The 22,047-nt window shown below is 41.6% G+C and overlaps 1 protein-coding gene across 1 annotated transcript; it reads left to right on the forward strand.

The window, feature by feature from the left end:
* The first annotated feature begins 15,854 nt into the window (after positions 1–15,854).
* On the forward strand, positions 15,855–17,877 carry LOC149102758 (uncharacterized). Its single transcript, XM_089273708.1, has 2 exons — positions 15,855–16,314; positions 17,546–17,877. The coding sequence occupies exons 1-2, from the start codon at positions 16,044–16,046 to the stop codon at positions 17,875–17,877; spliced, it is 603 nt and encodes a 200-aa protein (XP_089129834.1). The 5' UTR covers positions 15,855–16,043.
* The last annotated feature ends 4,170 nt before the right edge of the window (positions 17,878–22,047 follow it).

Genomic DNA, 22,047 nt, shown 5'->3' on the forward strand with positions numbered 1-22,047 from the left:
TCCAAATGTCCCTGTTTGCGTGCAAGACAGGAATGTTCTTATTTATGCAGATGCACATACTGCGGAAATGGAAACGACTCCACCAACAAGACAACTCCAGACTCCAAAGGGACGCTTAAATGAAAGCGTACCAGCCCATCGCCATATAAAAAGAGAAGAAGTGTCGAATACTTGAAATCAATGAACAAGGAACCTCTGTCCGGACCATGGACCACTTATGACACTTGCCTTCTGTACTGCACGATATCCGTAATAGGTGCTACTGTGGTACCTCTATCAGTTGAAAACATTCAATTACTATACGACTGTGCAGCCGAGAAAGGTAAAACAAGCGGTTATTTAATCAGAACAAAAACATTGTCTCAAGTCTCTCAAAAACTAAGATGTCTAGAGCAGAAGCAAAAAATTGCCCCTGTGTTGCTTAACTAATAATGAAATACTCTTTTAAATCATCGTTTACTCAAACGCCTGCAATAGGCTCATGAGTCTGCCCAATCATTTGTTCCTGAGGGGTACTCTCAGAAAAAATTGGGATGGGTGTGTGCTGCCCGGTTTCCAAAAATCTCACACTATATGTGAGACCAAAATTTTTGATTTTTCCTATACCCTATTTATGACTTGAAAAAGTATCATCTTTCAGAAAACATATCAAGTTCAAGACTAGAGTGCAAAGACCATAGCCTATATATGACCAAAATGGCTAAAATTGATACCCTATTTATGACCGCAACAGCTGAAAAAACATACCCTTTGGGACTGCACACACCTTTCTAGCCCATATAAGGGAGTATCCCCAGGCGTTTGCTATCTCCTTATTTGGAACCAGAAACCCTGACATGGATAATTGTTGTTATTATTACATTGACCTCACTATCTCTTTTCTGATTGGCCGAAAACGTATGGTGAATTTTCGAAATCATGGCTTGTGACATCATCTCTGCAGATCATACAATAATCATGTCAAGGACAGTCAAGGTCACGGGTAGTCATGTCATATATGGCCGTGGTGCATGATTTCTAAGGAAAATCCTGTCAAGTTCGCGCGCCATGTGTTGCTTGCCGTCAGTGAAGAAGCACAAACATGATTTCCCACTTTTTTTTGTCATTCAACAAATTATTAGATTCGGTTTTTTGTGGTATCCAGAACGTAATCAAGGTCTTGGTAAGGGTTATAACCTCGGCTTCGGCTGAAAACTACCTCTAACTTGATTATTCTGGGTATCACAAAAACAGTCATTCAATAATTATCTATTAACTTGCAATCACTGACAAAAGCGGCTTTTTTACTTTAACGCCGTTCGCAAAGCCATTTGGTAAGAAAGACAGAATATTAGAAACAATTGAATCTTAGAATTATGTTATTTACAATGGAATTATCAGTTCAGTTTTGTTGTTATGTTGCAAGAGATACATCGCTGTGGCCGTATTGGATCTTTTCGTTTGGACGGGAATACATGTAGCCGAGTGGTTAACTGTTTAACTAGAGTGTTCAATTGTTTACTGAGTGCTGAAGCAATATGGAAATAGAAACTATTTGAGTTAACTGGTTGGAGAGATAAGATAATGAGATAATTTGCCCACAGAAACGGAAACTAGCAGTTCAGGTTTATGTTAGACCTGCAGTGTAATAAAGTGCAAGACAATCGTATGTGTCCGACGCATTTCTTAACCTGCGTTCTTTATTATTTTGCGAACGGAGAAAGGGAGAACGCATGATACATTTACTTTACGAGTGGTCTGTAGACTACAAGTAGTCCCTCTTTTGGCTCTTTCTTGGTATATCAACAACTGAAATTACGCAACCATTGAAAGTACTGAGATCATTGTGGTTCTTGGTCCTTGGTCCTTTGGGTTCTTGGGGCTGTCTAGGTTTCCAGGTTTTGGGGTCTCTGGGTCTCTGGGTCTTTGGGTTTCTTGGTCTCTGGGTCTTTGGGTCTCTGGGTTTCTGGGTCTCTGGGTCTTTGGGTTTCTGGGTCTCTGGGTCTCTGGGTCTCTGGGTTTCTGGGTCTCTGGGTCTCTGGGTCTTATGGGTTTTTTGGGTCTCTGGGTTTCTGGGTCTCTGGGTCTTTGGGTTTCTGGGTCTCTGGGTCTCTGGGTTTCTGGGTCTCTGGGTTTCTGGTGCCATCGCCATTGTGGTCAGCCAAACAATACAACCAAACTAACTGCACTATACCAATCAGCGCTTCATGGGAGTGTTGGGCTTTATCATGGGGAGAGGCGTCAAAGCAGGAATATTTTGAATTTCTTAAAAGCCCGACGCACTTTAGCACACCAATATCTCATGATCATTTCAGCCAAACTTTGTAAAAATCTGACAAGTCTACATACCCTATTTATTTATGTATTTATTTGAAGAGGGGTTACTCGCGCCCCCCCCCCCCCAAAAAAATCTGAGTTTTCGGTCGAAAAGATTTTACAAGTTTTCACACTTCATCAACGCTGGTGTGAATGCGGTCATGCTGCCGACCATTGAAAAAATCCTGGTGTGCTGGTGGGACCTCGTGATGCCATAAACCCATAACACTTGTTTACCGCCTTTCAGTTTTTCTTTTCAAGCTTAATTGTGATGGCTCGCGTCGCCTATGTTATTGGTATATTTTTGTTGCTGGTGGAAATTTCATCCGCTATAGATATTGACAAAAATACAAAGGAATAGATCAAAAATGTTCTGCGAAGATACGAGGAAGGCTCTGAAGTACGCGAATTTTCCAAAATCCGACCTGACCTGAACTAACTAACCTGAGGGGTTAGTGAATGCTTTTCTCCGTCATCCTACACGCTTCCGAACTTGTTCATTTGGGATCCCCTTCAACAGTACTGCGACATATTCCATACAAAGCCTTTGTTCTGTGATCAGCATGGTCATATAATTGTACCCGGCCGTTGGACTAGTGGATCGTGTAATTCGTTAAACCCACATGTTATATTGGACTACAATGGGCCAGCCTTACTCATTGCACGAGAATATTACTGTAAGTCTAGCAACACAAGGCATTGCATTCGCAGTAGTGATGGAGACTTTTTGTGACAACTTTGCAAAAATTATTATATCAAGCCCCCATTGAAGCTGACACACAAGTGTGGTTTCACATTACCATTCAATCTGTTTCAGTCAAATTACATATGGAAAGCCAGCTTGAAGATTGCATGGAAAAACAATGGCAATTTCGAAGACACTGTGAACTGAGGCAAAGGATATTGGGGCAAACAGCGTTAGAGTCGTCCGAAGAATCAACCAAAGAGGCTTTTGACACATTCAGAGACTTTGTCATTGGGCTTTGCCCCAGTGACGACTCACTTTGTGACATTTTTCTCAAGGACTTTCAAGATCAAAAAGATTTGTACGAGGAATCCATGCGTTCGACATCGGTGAGAGCGCTGGTGGCAGACCACACTTTTAAGGTAACTGGGCAAACAGATATCCTTCGCGTCAAATGTCAGTCATCTCTATACATTTAGGCTTAAGGACATGTCTCATTTGATCCAGGCAGGACCTGTTAGAGAAGAAATGGGGGTGGGGGAGGGGGGGAGGGGTAGTGGGAATTTTTCAGCTTGCGTGATTTTTTTTTTGTCCACTGGCTGTGCAGGTATTTTTCTTATGTTTCGGATATATAGTCTTCTGCAAGACTTTTCATTTATGCTAACAAATTTTCCCTCTGACGCCATCTTTTCTTCTTTCCCCGTAGGGCGATTTTGGTATAAACCCAGCTTAAAAATATCTGATCCCCCTAAAGCATGCAGTTTCCATATTTCCATGCCCCCCCTCCCCTAAATGGTCACCATGATTCCATGAACAACCCCCTCCACTTCACTCCTCTCCAAAGCTATCATTTTTCCTAGCCTAGCTCGATATTTCTAATTTCTCAAAGTACGCCAGCGCAAGTTTTCAATACATTTGTCTGGAAAGTCCATATAAACATTTCACCACACGCAGCATGCAACCTAGAGGGATCCTGGGGTATTTTGAAAAGGCTGGAAATGCATCTAATACTGCCACATGTTTTGACATTTATCAATTTTACTATTTGTTCTGCTTAAATTTCAGCCTGAAGGTGCACTTTCCTTCTGCAGAATTTTTTTTCTGTAATTACTCTTTGCATCAAGTATTTTCGGCCACCTCCCGTTGTATGAATTTCTTTTCAGTTCTGTATTTTACCCATCCCCCCCGTCCATCACTTTTCTAATGGTCCATTGATAAAGAATGCAAGGCAACAGCCAGCTGCAATGGCCACCACGTGGCTTTTTTTTAATCTAATTACAAAAGTTCTGGGTGGCTACGTGGTGCTTAATCTCTCCCTTATTTAACAGGAAGGGAGTTAAACCAGATATTGTGAATATTGGGATTTTTAATGCAATCACTGACAAAAAGGCCTTTCATACAAGGAAGGGAAACAGTGCATTAATTGCTCCAATTTTTCATCGCCCCCAGCCCCCATGGGGCCAGAAGGAATTACTACAACTTGCAAAATATCTGTACATTTGACAGGTGAAACCATTGAATAAGATTGATGAAAGTTATTACTTTGATCCTATTTTCTAAGTTTCATTTATATTCTCTATAAAATAAGACCAATGCCACAAAAAAATTCTATCCCATGCTGCGTCACTAAAATAGTTTATTTCTCATTTATCCTAGGTTACAGTTAATATAGGACTGACACGAACCACTGATCATTCGTGGGTCAAACAGTTCAATTCATTGTTTGTTGTATCAAAAGAGAAACATGAAGTAGTGACATGGAAACTTACAAAGAAAGAGAACTTTGAAATGGTTCAAGAAATGCTTGAGAATCTCAGGGAACGACTATGTAGTAAAGATGAATCCGTGGAATTCTTTATCATTGATAACTGCTGTAAATGGAGAAATAAAATACACGAGACTTTTGGCCCCAATGTAAAAGTGCGTTTGGACCTTTTTTCATGCTGTTCAACGAATTACGAAAACGATGTCTAAACAGCATCACTTTTACTCAGATTGTGTACATGACTTGGCAAATGTTTTCAGATCTGATGATGATAACGGAAAAAACAAGAGAGAGAAGCCTACTCCGGACTCATCCACACTTTTACATAACCTCGACCGATTTAGTGAGAAGTGGCAACACATCTCCAATACACGTTTCTGGGGATCCTTTTTTGCGAGAGTCCTTCCAAGAGCAAATAAATCATTTGAGACAGCATATAACTGAAGGTTGCCTCTCAGGAATTCCAGTGGGATACTCAACAAGTATCAACGAGTGTCTTCATGAAAAAATAAATGATCTATTTGCAGGAGCTAAAATGGGGCCAAAGCTGGCTGTCGCGCTTCTTACTGTATTTTTCTATTCTTGGAATTCCCAAAAAAAGAATAAGATAAATGGTGTTCCAGTTGTCCAGCCACTGCCTCCGTTTTGCTCAGTTAACTCAGAGTGCAAGAAAGCAAGATTTGGGATTGGAGGAAAGGCCATCTGGAACAGTAGCAACCACTTTAACGTCGAAACTTTAGTCGGACTACCCGGTCCAATTCAGCGTGCTATATCAATGCTTTCCCTTTATAATACTCTGAAGACTAGGGCCAACAATAGATACGTGACGCAAAAGAAAACCACAAGAAAAAAGTGGCAGCACAAATTCCTGGGGTTGAGAGGCACGCAAAAGAAGGCTTTTACCTGCTTCTCAACCCTAGGAGTTCGCGCTGCCATTTTATCATCGCGTTTTTCTAATCTTTTTGGATTCGAGTGCGAGCCGGTCTCTCTCGTGTTTGCAAAATAACAATTTTGGATGACAGATACTGAACATTGCTTCATGTTCAAGTGAACCGATTATATTCCTTTTTTTTAAATGAAATGAATGCTGTCATACAGTTTTATTTTACGGAATTTCTAGGATTGTAACAGATTTCCTATGACGTAATATGTGTACAGATATTTTCTTTCACGCAAAGATAAATTGTCCAAAAGTCAATAAATATAATTGTAATTTCGCGTGGTCAAGACTTTTTCCTATAACAACTTCGAAACATTTTTAGCACCTTACAAACATATTTTTTCCAGAATTTAAAAGCAAAGATGCATCCTTGATTATAAATTATTCCGAAAAATGTCAGGTTTTTTTTGAAAAATTAAACCGGTTGGAGAATGTAATACCTTTTTTCAAGGAGCGTACTAAATTCATTTTGTATGTTTAGGTACCGTTGATTTTAATGGAAAACTTTTGGACCGTGCCAAACAAAGATTCGTGTATGTACCCCCTTCGACGATGGATTGTACCGAAATGAAAGTAGAGACGGCATTCGGTGAACAGCCTTTGAAGGACATCTTACCAGTAAGTGCCATACTTGTATGAATGTACAAACAGTTCTTTTGTAACACCCAGTGGCGAATGAAGACCTTGAGCTAACAGAGGGGGGGCATTTTGTTTTGCTTGCCCTCCCGGCTTTTATTCCATCTGTTATTTCTTCTTTTTTCATCCAAGATAACAGCGGGCGGGCCCACTGGGCCCCTCCTTTAGATCCGTCACTGACACCACATTTATTTTCATTGGTGATTTCTTGGTGAATCATTCTGAGGTGAAATTAAAAAAAAAACTTTTCTTTTCTAAAATGTCAGTAATTTTCTTTTCACAGATTGCACAAGTAGTGTTCAAACAAAATTTTGGAGCAATGGTGCTCTCCCTAGCTTGTGTGGCTATGGGTTTACATGCAGACTACATAAGGAACACTTTTGATGGTTGCCCTGTGTCTGTGTTTGTGGGAAAATCAGGCTGGGGGAAAACGTATAGCCTGAAGATGGGTCTTGCTCTTCTTGGTAAGTTGCTCATAGAATTAGTGTTGTCACAGGCCTAAACTAAAACCTATCATGATATGATAGTTGATGTTTTTGATGAGGTCGAGGATAAGCTTCACGTATTCAATCTGCTTTTTTCTTCTATACTCGACGAACACGCTCCGATTAAAACCTTTAAAGTCCGCGGAAAGCCAAATCCATGTGTAACTGATAACATTCGTGCGCTGATGAAAACAAGAGACGATTGGCGCAAAGAAGCAAGAAAACGAAATGATCCTATGGCTTGGACGGCTTACAGAAACTTAAGACAGGAGGTTAAAAGAGAAATTAAAATTGCTGAACGAGAATTCTTCACAGAACAGATTCAAAGAAACCCAGGCAATACAAACAATATTTGGAAAGCAATCCGCCAAATAATTCCTAGAAAATCCAAATCCCAGCGAATCTTCAGCAAGGACAACAAAACTGTTGCAGATGAGTTTAATCGGTTTTTCGTTTCTGTTGGCCAGAGTTCCGTTGAAAAAATCCAGTCATTGGCTAATGAATGCAACATAACACTCAACCGAAATTATTTTGTCCCAAGACAATATCCTTCATGCGAGCAGTTTCATTTCGAATACCGTAAGCAGTGGCGAGATTGAACGCATAATATCATCAATGCCATCAAACAAAGCCCCAGGGATCGACAAGATTTCTGTTCGTGTTTTGAAGGACTGCCTAAGCCCGATTCTTCCAGTAATTACGTCTATTATCAACACTTCTATTGAAACATGCAAATTTCCTACAGCTTGGAAATTAGCTGAAGTGACACCTCTCCATAAAGGTGGAAACCACGAACTGGCAAATAACAACAGACCAATTTCTCTTCTACCAGTTTTATCAAAAGTGTGTGAAAAGGTCGTACATAATCAATTCACTTCTTACTTGCATTTAAACGACAGGTTAACAAAGACCCAAAGCGGCAACAAAAAATGGCACTCAACCGAAACATCTGTCATAGAAACAACCGACACTATTCTTAAAGCGATAGACCAGAAGATGTTGACTTCGGTAGTGCTCTTAGACATGAGTAAGGCATTCGACAGCGTCAACCACGAAACCCTAATTTTGAAGTTGCGAGATGTAGGCGCCTCAGACCCAGTTATCCAGTGGTTTGGTAGCTACCTTAATGATAGACGACAAGTGGTTCGAATCCATTCAACATTGTCAGAGCCCTTGCCCATAGTCTGTGGCGTTCCGCAGGGAAGTATACTGGGACCACTTTTATTTAGCATTTACACAAATGATCTTTCTTCAGTACCACAGAATTGCAGCGTCCAGAGCTATGTGGACGACACTAAGCTAGTTATATCCTTCAAAAAGAAGGATACTGTAAACGCCTTTGCTGACTTAAGAGTTGATTTGCATAGAATAGGCCAATGGTGTTCCAACAACCATTTATTGTTGAACCCAAGCAAAACTAAACTCATGGTGTTTGGCAGCAGGCAAATGCATTCCAGACTGGACACTCCCAGCCTCACCTTCATGGGAAGAGAACTCGTACCGGAGCACACTGCTAAAGATCTTGGGGTGATTTTGGACAAGAACCTGACCTATGACGAACACATTACGAAAACTGTCTCCTCCTGTATGTCTTGTCTCGGTCAAATAAGCCGCACAAAGCATGTTTTTGACAAATGCACCCTACTAACTATTATAAATACTTTAGTTTTTAGTAAACTTTTTTATTGTTCGAACGTGTGGGCGAATACATCAAAAAGTAATATAAATAAATTACAAGGTATTCAGAACTTTGCCGGTCGAATTGCGACCAGTACACACAAATATGATCACATCACACCAGTTTTAAAAGAGCTTAAAATGGCTACCAGTCGCGACTCAGTTATATTTCAGGAGCGCTATCATGGCCTACAAATGTCTAACATCTCGCGTGCCGGAGTATCTCTCTTCCCAGTTCAGTAAGCGAGGAGAAATAAGCGGACAGGCCACAAGAAGTTCACAAATGCTGAACATTCCTCTTTTTAAGTCTGCCAGTGGTCAGAGAACGTTCTACTACAGAACAGTCAATATCTGGAACTCCATGGATAGCTCTCTAAAAACTCTCGAGAAAGTATCTGCTTTTAAGTTTTATCTTAAACGTAAACTTATTAAGGATTTTATAGATTCCTAATTCTAGTTAATTAATCTTAATGAATCTTAGAGTTTTTAAGTAGTTTTAAATTATTATTGTATTGTCTTTGAAAAGCCTCTAAAGGGAAAGTCAATAAAGTATGTATGTATGTATGTATGATATGAGGGTCAATACAACCCTTGAGGGTGAACAAAACTCAGCAGCACTGGAACACTAGACACTTGATCAGTATCAATGTTTTCCACGGGGGAAGTCATGAAGTGCTTTATACCACAACTGAAAATAAACCCTTCAGTTGGCATCGAGATCCTGAAGGGGGTGGGTTTAATCCCTTTATGGGTCACATAGGTATTCTACTCTTGAATTGGGTATGTATTTAAGGAGAAGTTGCTTTTCATCATTATCGCTAAGAGCATGAACAAAAGCCTTTCACAATGCCTATAACATTGGTCTGAACTAGGTACAGTGTAACTCTATTCAAAGGCTTGTCTGAAATAGGGTATTGATTAAAGGGTCATGTCAAAAATGGAGTATTGAATTTTTGGTCAGGTCATAAAATTAGTAGGGTAGGAAAAAGTGCAGATTCTGGTTATTAATTGGGTAGGGGTGTTGGGAAGCAGGCAGCACATCTCCGCCCAATTCTAGTGAGAGTACCCCACTTGAGCAAAATTAAAATTTTGCATGAATAATCAATATCTGTATTGCAAGTGTTTATTCCATATTACAAACAAAACAGTAAACAAAAGCTTGTTTACTTGGTACTCTACAGCACAAAGTCCATACCATACCAACAATTCCCTCACATGTAAGAGCCAGGTTCAGCTCTTGACATGTTGTCTCCAGGGGGGGAATGGTCATCCCAGAAAAATTGGGTGGGTTTGGCGGCCCCAATCCAGGTGTCATTATAAACTAGGGTATCTAAAAGATAGTAATGCTGTGGCACATTCTGTTACAATATGTGCGTGATTGTATAATCATTTACTAGGATTAGGATCAAAGGTCACTTTGAGGTGTAGGGTGCCAGATGAGTGAATAAAATGGAGTTTGAAATATGGTGGCAGCGGTGGGGTGTCTAATAACGTTTGAACCCGAAGACTAAACCTTTCTACTGTGGAGAGAGATATGAGTGCTATCCTGACTTAACACTCCTACGGCACTTTCAGTAAACGACTCTCTAAATGTCAGACACGGAGACTGATCCGCCGAGCGGAATGGCACAACAAACGCCTTTGGTAATGGCGAGTTCAAGTGTTTTGACTAACGTGATGGCTATGACTCCTGGCATCTTGCCTCCAGGAAAGTTGAACTTGACTTCAACAGAAAACATGGCAGAAAACTGGAAAGTTTGGAAACAGATGTGGAACAATTATGTGATCATTGCGAAACTTAGCACGCAGCCCCCAGAATACAAGGTAGCGTTGTTTCTTCACTGCATAGGAGTAGACGTGTTGAAGATTTTTAATGGTTTTCAGTTTGATAGCCCAGATGATAGAAACAATCTAAGCAAGATTATAGAGAAGTTTGATCAATACACAATCGGTGAATTAAATGAGACATTTGAAAGATATAATTTTAACTCATGAAACCAAGAAGAGAATGAAAGCATTGACGCTTACGTCACGGCTCTTTGCACACTGGCGAAAACGTGCAACTTCTGTGATTGTATGCGTGACTCCATCCTTCGTGACCGAATCATCCTTGGCATATGAGACAAACATATACGAAAGCAACTACTGCAGGAAAGGAATTTAGATCTAAAGAAGTGTATTGACATCTGTAGAAGCACTGAAGCCTCAAATTCCCAGTTGAGACAAATCTCCGCAGCACAGACCGAGGATGTACATAGTATGAAAGACAAACAACAGCCGCCGAAGAGACGTTTGGACAAGTCAAAGAAGAACCGGAAATCAGAAGAAAAGCTTGGAAAAACATGCAAATTTTGTGGTCAAATTCATGTTTTTGAAAAAGGCAAGTGTCCCGCGTGGGGAGCCACATGTGCTAAATGTAAAGGAAGAAATCATTTTGCCTCAAAATGTAACAGCAAGGTCCACAGTATGAGAGGAGTCCGAAGAATCAGAAGAAAGTGACATAGAATACATCACAAGCATTACAGACCAACCGGAAGTGGTACATGCAATGAAGAAAGAATACCCGAAAGAAATCTACACTGAAATGGTTGTTGCAAAGAAACCCGTGAAATTCCAAGTTGACAGTGGTGCTTCAGTTAATGTGATTTCCGCCGAACTTGCTCCAGACGAGTCACTCAAGCGCACGACGAAGACACTGTGAATGTGGAATGATATGACACTGCAACCTCTTGGATCCTGTCGCATCATTATTCAAAACCCGAAGAATGGAAGGAAGTTCTCAGTGGAATTCTTAGTTGTTGAGAAACAACTAACACCAATCATAGGAGTGCAGGCAGCTCAGCAAATGGGCCTAATTACCATCAATGAAGAAAATCTCAAGATTGCACAGCCACCTAAACGGACGAGGCCAGCAGTCAAGAGTCTCAGTACAACTGAAGAAATTATCAAGCATCACCCTGCAGTGTTCCAACCAGAATTAGGAACACTACCCGGAACGGTGCATTTAGAAGTGGATCAAAACATCACTCCCGTAGTTGCGCCACCTAGGCGTGTACCAGCTTCATCAAGGGCCAGCCGAAGCAGGAACTGGACCGTCTGCAAGAAATAGGCATTATTGCTCCAGTAGACGAACCCACCCAATGGGTCAGCGGTTTAGCTATGGCAGTTAAGAAGACCGGAGCTTTGAGGATCTGCCTAGACCCCAGACCATTAAATACAGCACTTAGAAGAGAGAGATATCAGCTACCTGTGCTAGAGGACATACTTCCTGAGCTGTCTGAAGCACGAGTCTTTTCCACAGTCGACCTAAAATCTGGTTACTGGCATTGTGTCTTGGCACCAGAATCAAGTGTCCTTACAACATTTGCCACTCCCTATGGCAGGTACCGTTGGTGTCGTCTACCTTTTGGTCTATCCGCATCGTCAGAGATATTCCAGAAACATCTACACCATGCCTTCGAGAACCTGGAAGGAGTCCTGTGTATTGCAGATGACATCCTGATCTGTGGAAAGGAGCAAAATGATGACGAAGCTACCTCAAACCATGACGAGAACCTGGAGAAGCTGCTTCAAAGATGTCTAGCTTACGGCATAGTTCTGAACGCAGACAAGATGAAACTGTGCCAAAAAGAGGTTCCTTACATGGGTCACCTGTTATCGAGCGATGGTCTGAAACCTGACCCCGGTAAGGTGGAGGCTGTAACCAAAATGCCTAGACCAGAAGATGTGGAAGGAGTTGAAAGGCTCAATGGCTTCGTAAACTACTTGGCGAAGTTCCTTCCCAAGCTTTCGGAAATCATGGAGCCCATACGTCGCCTGACAAGAAGACACACAATGGCAATGGTCAGAGGAGCAGGACAGCGCATTCCAGAAGATACAACACATGGTCACACAAGCTCCAGTGCTGAGCTATTATGACCCTTGCAGTGAGCTCACTATCCAATGTGATGCAAGTCAAAGTGGCCTCGGAGCAGCTTTACTTCAGAATGGCCGACCCATTGAGTACGCAAGCCGAGCATTGACAGAGACAGAGAAACGATACGTGCAAATTGAAAGAGATGCTAGCTATCGTTTTCTCTCTTGAGCGATTCAACCAATATACATTTCGTCGACATGTCAAGGTGGAAAGTGACCACAAACCACTAGAAGTGATTCTTCAGAAGCCGCTTTTCACGTGTACCACGGCGATTACAGTCAATGATGATGAGACTGCAGAAGTATGACTTCACTGTCCACTATGAGTGCGGTAAAAACATGCACCTGGCCGACACATTGTCGCGAGCTTTCCTCCCGTTTGAAGGTGATAATGAGGACGACCTAGAGTTTGTGAACATGGTCAACTATGTACCCATTTCTGACAAGCACATCACTGAAATTAAGGCTGAAACTTGGAAAGATCATTCTTTACAAAGTTTATCTGAAACCATTCTCAAAGGCTGGCCAGAAGAAAAGAAACTTGCCCCTGAACTGACTCACCCATATTTTGATATGTGGGATGAGTTGACTCTTCAAAATGGATTGATTTTCAAAGCAAATGCTGTGGTGATCCCTAAGAATCTTCGTGCAGACATGAAAGCAAGAATTCATGCCTCCCATTTAGGAACAGAGTCATGTCTAAGAAGAGCACGTGAATGTATCTACTGGCCCAGAATGTCGGCTGAAATCAAGCAGTACATCCCAAGATGCGAGATATGCAGGGAGTTCGATACAACGTCGCAACCCAATGAGTCCTTGATGAGCCACGAGGTCCCCTCTCGGCCCTGGGAGAAGGTAGGCGCTGACATCTTTACGCTGGATGGTAAAGACTATTTGGTTACCATCGACTACTACAGCAACTTTTGGGCGGTAGACAGGTTACCAGACACCAAGGCAACCACAGCCATCCTGAAGCTGAAAAGCCACTTCTCCCGCTATGGAATACCTGATCAAGTCGTGAGCAACAATGGTCCACAATTCACCTCCAAAGAATTTGTGTCATTCGCAAAGACCTGGGACTTTGAGCACCTAACCAGCAGTCCCGGGAACAGTAAGGCTAATGGCAAGGCAGAGTCTGGAGTAAGGACAGCCAAGCGTCTCCTACGGAAGTCTATCAAGGCTGGGAGTGATCCGTATTTGGCTTTCCTTGATTATCGGAACACTCCTACCCAAGCGATGACCACGAGCCCTGCGCAGCGTCTGATGGGCAGGCGGACCAAAACGCTCCTCCCTACAGCACAAAGCCTCCTTATGCCTAAGACAACCTAGTCTGGAATTGAAAAGAGCCAGTTGAAAGAGCGCCAATGGGCCCAAGCCAAGTATTACAACAGAAACACAAAGGATCTACCAGTACTACATGAAGGGGATGTCGTACGAATGAAACCCTTTAAGTTAGGTGCCAAGTCGTGGCTGAAGGCCCAAGTAACTGCAAGATTAGATGAGCGATCTTACACGGTAGAGGCTGAGAATGGAACTGTCTACCAAAGAAACAGGCAGCACCTGAAGAAGACATCAGAATCACTGATTCAGCCCATTCAATCAGATCCAGTGGATGACTCAAGCATTCCCAGTCCAGATTCACTCAGCGTCCCTACCTTATCTGCAGAACCAGTTGACAAACCCCCAGGATCGACCTCTTGTGAGAGCAATACCGATCAGCACCAGAGGCCAGGGCGTGACAGGAGACCCCCGGCGTACCTGAAGGACTACGTGTGCTCATGAATAACCATTTCAATTTACTAACTCTCTTGTTACAGTTCAGAGACTGATCACAGATTATTTCATTACAAGTGCTTTGTTGAGCTTGGACCCTTGATTTATCTTGATTTTGACTAAGTGAAGAACACTTAAGTTTTTTCTTTATTTTTGAAAGAGAGGATGTTACAATATGTGCGTGATTGTATAATCATTTACTAGGATTAGGATCAAAGGTCATTTTGAGGTGTAGGGTGCCAGATGAGTGAATAAAATGGAGTTTGAAACACATTCTGTTGATAGTGACATATTTAATGCCGTGATTCATCTATCTGCGGGTTTCAAGACTTAAATTAACTGTTATTTCTCAAATCATGGTGTCACTTAAAATCTGTCCTTGTATGCATCAACTTCATGCATGATGGCGCATCGATGGCGAGGTGTGACAAAGGATCGAGACAAAAAAGCACATTGTTATCTGAAGTATGTTTGGACATAAAACGATACACATCAGCCTCTCCTTTACCAGATCGCAAAAAATCGAAAGATGTGAAAATTGTAGGAGCAGAAATCTAACTTATAAATTCTGTACTGGTACGCATTAAATATCTCTAGAACTTGACAGACTGTGTTGAGAACGTGTTCATCATGATGTGTGAAAATACTCAAGCTTTAGCTTAAATTCATGTTTCGATGAAAAGGAATAGATTGCAGCATATATGAAATCAGTGTGTTCCACGGTTTTCGTTGTTTTAATTATTCTACAGGCTTTAGTAACGACGATTTCTCTTCATTTAAGAATTCGACGAAGGAGGCGAGACTGCTGAGAAATGACATACTAAGATTAAGATGTCACAATTAATCGTCCACATTTACAAACTTTCACGTACCACATAGCAAGAGTTGTAAAAGTCAAGCACGATCTCCTTCACATCGCTTTAGAGGTAAATCAGAGCAAACTTTCTCAGTGGAATCCACGCGAAAAAGGACGACGGCTTGACGAGTATGACATCCTCTTGTTGTTTGAGGCGCAATGCACTCTGGTAAAAGTGGCGCAGTGCAGTCTGGTTAACTGGAATACATTCTGGTAAAAAGTGATGAATTCGAGAATTCGTACCCCCTTCTATATATTCTTCTTAAATCCTGATTATGTTGTTGCTCGCTCGCTATGCTCACTCCGTAGCAATTAAAGCCCCACCAGAAAGTATTTAAAATGTGTGACTTCAAATAAATGTGAGTGTCACTGTTTGATAGGTATGAAACACTGAAACACTGCACGAAGACATCCTCCAAGGAGGCAATATTGCAAGCAGGCAGTGTTAACTCCATGGGTGTGTTTATGACCCACAAAACATTGCCTCTCTCAGAGATGTTTTTGTGGACTTCTACTCAGGCTGTACAAAGTCAACCATAGCCTGAGGAAAAGAGGCAGTGCATTCAGCACTCTTTGTTACATCTAATGAAGTTGTTAATGGAACAGCAAGGTATATTGGAAAACATTTAGAAACACAATTTTTTTCTCACACTAATTACTCTCACAGGCAGGCTGAATACTATGAAAACAATTGAATACTACACGAATACCAAAATTAAGGCATATCACTTCAAATTACAAATGAAAAACCAAAGTACTGAAAATATTAATGAAGCCCATGTGTTTTAAAAGTAATGTTTGGCATATAAGGGAATATATATGAGGCTATCAAATCAATTACTCAATCAAAGGAGACCATCATGAAAAAATTAACCTCGCAATGCAAGGCATGCAAATAAGGCAAAGTTAGTGTTTCCACAGGTAAATTCTGTTTGGTTTTAAAATAGTAGACATTCCCAGGCAATTACCACCACACAGACCCTCAACTACGATATAGTGAAATTCATCACAAACCAATGACATACACTTTATATCTTTATATCTTGCAGGGAGATCAGAAGGATTGTACACATACTGGTGAATCTATAAGGGGATTGACACCGGAGGAAATTAGGGCACATATGGAGTACAAGAGAAAACTCAATTCAGGAGAGCTCTCTGCATCCATTGGATCATTAATCGCATTGGGAACTCGCTTTACCACAACTGGGGTGAAAGAAGTCACTGATGCGTACATCGCCACTGTTGCCCCTATTCTCACGGGAACAATGAGCGATGTAGTTCTCAGTTATGCCATTGTATTGTGGTTTGCTAAGCAGTTATGTTAATTAAACATTGGTACATTGGTATAAATGTAATTATATTTAACAATTTAGCTTATTCACATCAGGCTCGGTGAACATTGGTGAATATAATTTACCTCAACTGCTTCTCGGTAAATATTCACCAATGCTCACTGAGCCTACGGTGAATAATTGTTTTAGTATAACTTTCAGAGGTGAATATCAAAAAATGACATTTGAAAAATGCACCAAGATGTTTTTCCTTTCTTTATTTAAATGTTTAGTTAAGTCTATGTGAAACTAAGATTGCGTTCCTTTGAGGTAATCTGGATCAGGATCAGTGATGGAGGATCACTCGAATCATTGTGCATTGAGGGTATTGGTTTTGGTAATATTGAAAAAATTTCCCCTTAGCATAGGTATACCGATAAATTCATACTCACGCCTGCGACCAGTCTTGGGAAAAAGAATGCCCACTTTCAGTGAGCCAAAAAAGGCATTTAAATAATGTTAGAGGAAAAAAAGTTTTGCATATGTAAATTCCACAAAATAACTTCCTTTACAGTTCATGATCGTGAAAGGGTTAACAAATATTAATAATGCCGTCATCAATCCCCCACTCTCCTGAAAAGTAAAAATTATGGCCCCTGTATACAGCACGAGCTCATGTATGCAAAGTTATCCTGAAATGTGGAAACAAGTGTCACAAGTGTAGTTCGGAAGCTAGTAACTATATTAATGTAACCCCATTATATCAGGCCAAGACGTCAAAATGCGACCCCATCTAGTGGCACAACATCCCCATTAGGATATAGGATATTTCCAGGAAGCTATTACCACCCTAGACTAATTCTCCATGAAATCAATCACTGTGCCTTAATTTCTAATGTTGGTTCCCACTATTGGTTATGCATGACCACATTCACAAATTCTTCAGCTTTGCGTTTCTTCTTGCATAAGTATTCAGCTGTTGCAAGAAAAAAATTGTCAGAGGTTTATCAAGTTTACTCTCAAATGATCATGATAAAAGTGCACAGAAGTTATTGACCATTAACCGTGATGGTTATCGGGGATTTGGTGTTAACTTTTGGGCATGTTTCAGCGGCCTTAAATCCTAATAATGTCATATCATGTCTTCCATCGGACTGAAGTGACCCTCCGATCTAGTTTTAAAACTCGGGTAAGATATATTTCTCATCTTTTCATATGGTATTGCTTCTTATTTTTAATTTTAGCTCTGAAAAATAAAGCTAAAGGAAATGGGGAGCAAGAGAAAACTAAAGAGGAAAGTGACAAAGAAGGTGACACAAAAAGTGACAAAGAAGAAAGTGGAGGTGAAAATGATGAAGATGAAAGCAGACAGGAAAATGACAAAGCAATCAAAGAAAGAGAAGAGGAAAGTGTCTACGAAGGAAGTGAAGAGGACACTGACGAAGATGAAAGTGAAGAGGACAGCGACGAAGAGGAAAGTGGAGAAGAAAGTGATGACGAAAGTGACGACAAAGGAAGTGAAGATGAAAGTGACGAAGGAAGTAAAGAGGAAAGTGATGAGGGAGCTATGCAATAAAGTATGTATGTATGCACGTATGCGTGCACGTTTGTAAGAACAGGATGAAGTGCCTCGCAATCACAAAACTGTAGAATTAACAGAGGAGGAAGCTGGGCCCCTTACAAAAAAAACAAAGAAAGGTAACCATTTTGAAGTTTTTTTTTTCTTACAAATATTTGTCACAAAAAAGGATCTATAAATGGACTCTCAAGCCAAGTTGTACCAACAATAAGGCTGTGCTAATTAAGTATTTTTAAGTAATTATGTATTTGTTACGAGGGTAAAGACAAAGGCTCAGATTTCACAAGTGATATTCATCCTGGGATTATCACAGGTAGAAATTTTTAATTGACATTCATTTTTAAAAATATTTCACATAGTATAACTAGTAGTTTAATTTATATACCTCAGTGGAACCTCAATTTAATGAAGTCACCAGGGACTGGCCAAATTTGTTCGTTAAATCGAGAGTTCGTTATATCGGAAACCTCGATATAACGAATCTGAGGGGAAACAGCCAAAATGTTCGTTATATCGAGGTCATAGTTAATGATTGATTTGTAAGACAGGTGACTTCTGTCATGTAATTCAATGCAATTTTCGTCACCCAGAAGTGCCGCATTTTGAGATACAATTCATTAAGTATGGTGGCTTTCAGTATCAATTATTTTCACTTTTGAGCAGACACGGAGCTTTTGTTTTCAGAAGAATGACATTTTCAGAGTAGCGATTTAAAAATGTTGCAACATAGAGGTTATACAGAAAAATGTCTATGTAAACAAGGAAACATTGTAATTTGTTGTATCGAGGTAGGTTTTACGTTTGGGCTTCCGGATTATGTTCATCACATTGAAGAATTCGTTATATCGAGGTTCTATTCCATACATTTTACCGTAACTTTGGCCGGGACATAGAATATTGTTTGTTATATCGAAGACTTCATTAAATAGAGGTTCATTAAGTGGAGGTTCCACTGTAGTAATCTAGCCTGGAAAGCTGTGTGCAGCTCTCGCCAAAGAGTAAAACAGCAAGACCATGGGCAACCCAGAGACCGATGGCGAAAGAAAAAGGAGAACATTCATGCACTTGACACAGCTGAGCAAAGTGCTGAAGCTCCACCACCAGAGAACACACCACACATGCTGGACATTCCACAACACAACACTCCACAATTGTACTTTCACTCCTTCTACATAAACAGTGTCTCTGAGAACGACACACAAGCTTTACTACAGCTACAAGTGGACTCAGGTCAAGTAACAGCACCCCTATTATGCAAAATTGACACTGGAGCAGAGGGGAATATCATACCCGTGGACATATACAAACGTCTGTGCCCACAGTCAAGCTACAGCCCAGAAGGCACACCGCTTGGACTAAGTACCCAAAGACGAGTACCCGAAGCGCTACATGAGCCTCTTAAGAGAGAACTTGATGCACTTGTTGAACAAGGCATCATAGCAAAAGTAGATGAGCCCACCAACTGGGTGAACTCATTAGTTTGCATGACCAAGGCCAATGGTACGCTTTGATTGTGCTTAGAACCAAAAGACCTCAATCATGCCATCAAGCGCCCACATCACTGCACCCCAACATTGGACGATGTACTTCCAAAGCTAAATGGAGCCAAATACTTCAGTATTGTAGATGCCCGAAGTGGATATTGGAACATTAAACTTGATCATGCCAGCTCTTTGTACACAACATTCAACTCACCTCATGGCAGATATAGGTTCCTGCGGCTTCCCTTTGGTCTGATCTGTGCCCAGGACATCTTTCAGAAGAAAGTTGACGAAACTTTTGGAGATCTGCCTGGTGTAACTGGCATTGCTGATGACATCATCATCTATGGATGTGACCTCGCTGACCATGATGCAAACCTGAAAGTAGTTATGGAATGTGCTGGTGAAACCAGTTTCCGTTTCAATGCAGACAAATGCAAGATAAGATGTACAGAAATACCATTTTTGGCCACATCATCAGCTCAAACAGCCTCAGACCAGACCCACAGAAGGTGGAAGCAATTAGCAACATGGACCCCTCCACAAGTCTTGCTGACCTACAAACCTTTCTTGGCATGACACAGTTCCTCAGCCGTTATCCTGCCCAACCTGGCAGCACACTCAGCCACCCTTCGGGACCTCACCAAGAGAAGCAGTGAGTTCCAGTGGCAGCCCCAGCACCAGCTAGCTGTAGCTAAGACTAAGAAAGCCATCACATCAGCCGATTCATTACAGTACTTTGACAGTACAAAACCAGTGACCATCCAAGTTGACACATTCTCGCATGGCCTTGGTGCAACCCTGCTCCAAGACAAGGGCCCCATCGAGTATAGAAGCAAGCTCTTGACAGAGACAGAATCATGTTATTCAAACATCGAGAGAGAAATGCTAGCCGTGGTACATGGTCTTGAGAAGTTCCACTACTATGTATATGGAAGAGGCGTCACTGTTGAGACAGACCACAAGCCATTAGAGGTGATTTTCAAGAAACACCTTGCAACAGCTCCTCCACGCATCCCAAGGATGATGCTTAGGATCCAGTAATACGATGTGGACATCAAGTATGTCCAAGGAAAGAACGTCCCACTGGCTGATGCACTGTCCAGGATCAGCCCCTGTCCTGGTGATACGATTGAAGGGCTGGATGTATCTGTCCATGAACTGCACCTCCACCTGAATGCAAGCTCAACAAGAATTGCTCAGATTAAAGAAGAACTCCTCTCACTTCGTTCAACCATCACCCAAGGATGGCCCGACACAAGATCAGATTGCCCAGCACACCTTCATGCATTCTGGAATTATCATGACGAATTAACCGTTGCAGACGGAGTAATCCTGAAGGGTACACGCATTCTCATTCCGAAGAGCCTACAGGCAGACATATTGCAGCAATTACACTATGCACATCAAGGAGCAGAAAAATGCAAACTCCGTGCTAAGGGTTCAGTGTTCTGGGTCAACATAAACCGTGACATAGAAGAGATGGTCAAATCCTGCGCTCCATGTCAACACAATCAAAATATGAACTTAAAGGAGCCCCTCATGCCTCATGACATCCCACAGAAACCATGGCACACACTTGGATGTGACCTATTCTTTTGGAACAACTTATCCTATTTGTTGCTATCTGACTATTACAGCAAGTTCCCGCTGGTGCGAAAGTTGAACAACATCCAGTCAGACACAACAATAGCACACCTGAAATCCATTTTTGAAGAACATGGGATCCCAAATAAACTTGTCACTGGCAATGACACTCAGTTCACCTCTGCATTATTCCAAGAATTCTGCAGCACTTATGGTTTCACCCACGTGACAACAAGTCCGTACTATCCACAAGCCAATGGTTTCATCGAGAGAATCGTACAGACTGTAAAGAACCTCCTCCAGAAATGCAAAGAATCTGGTGCAGATCCTCATCTTGCCATGTTATGCCTTTGCAGCACCCCACTTGACCACAACATTGCATCACCAGCAGAGCTTTTAAACTCAAGAGTATACCAAGCAAACCTCCCTTCTGTATCCAAACCAGGCCTGTCCTTATCTGCAGATGGAGACGTAAACACCAAGCTCCAAGCATGGCAAGACCAGCATAAAATCACAGTATGACAGGTCTTCCAAGCCACTTCCTGCCATATACCCTGATGACCCAGTGCGTGTACTTAGCCCACACAATCACAAATGGGAACCTGGTATTGTCAAGTGTAGCACACAGGCCCCCCATTCATATATGGTCGCCATGGCAGATGGCAGTACCCTCAGGCGAAACCGCAGTCATCTTCGGCCAACAGGAGAGAAAATTTGTATCCAGAGCAACAACCCCAGTGATGAACCATTGACACCCCTGAATGAAGTCTATAGCACCACGCCCAGCACCTTACCAAGTGAGAGTTTCTCTACGTGTGAACAGACCACACCGGCACCTGCCAGTACACCACAGTTGAGAGGTCCAGCTCCAGAACCCCCACTCTGATCCTGAAGGCTTGTCAAGCCCCCTGACAGATTGGATTTATAAACTGAACAAAACTCATTGCTAATTTTTTTGTTTTTTGTTGTTGTCACTCTTACCATATCTCCGTCAGAAGGAGGGGATGTCGTAGTTTGCATGTGGTTTTCCTACATGCGCGCATGCACATCAGTGTCATGCATGTTGCTCGCTCGCTCGAATAAAAGTTGTTGCCTTGAT

The sequence above is a fragment of the Orbicella faveolata genome, unplaced genomic scaffold (genome assembly GCF_042242905.1).
Source record: "Orbicella faveolata isolate gen_17 unplaced genomic scaffold, um_ofav_v1 contig_35, whole genome shotgun sequence".
NCBI lineage: Eukaryota > Metazoa > Cnidaria > Anthozoa > Scleractinia > Merulinidae > Orbicella > Orbicella faveolata.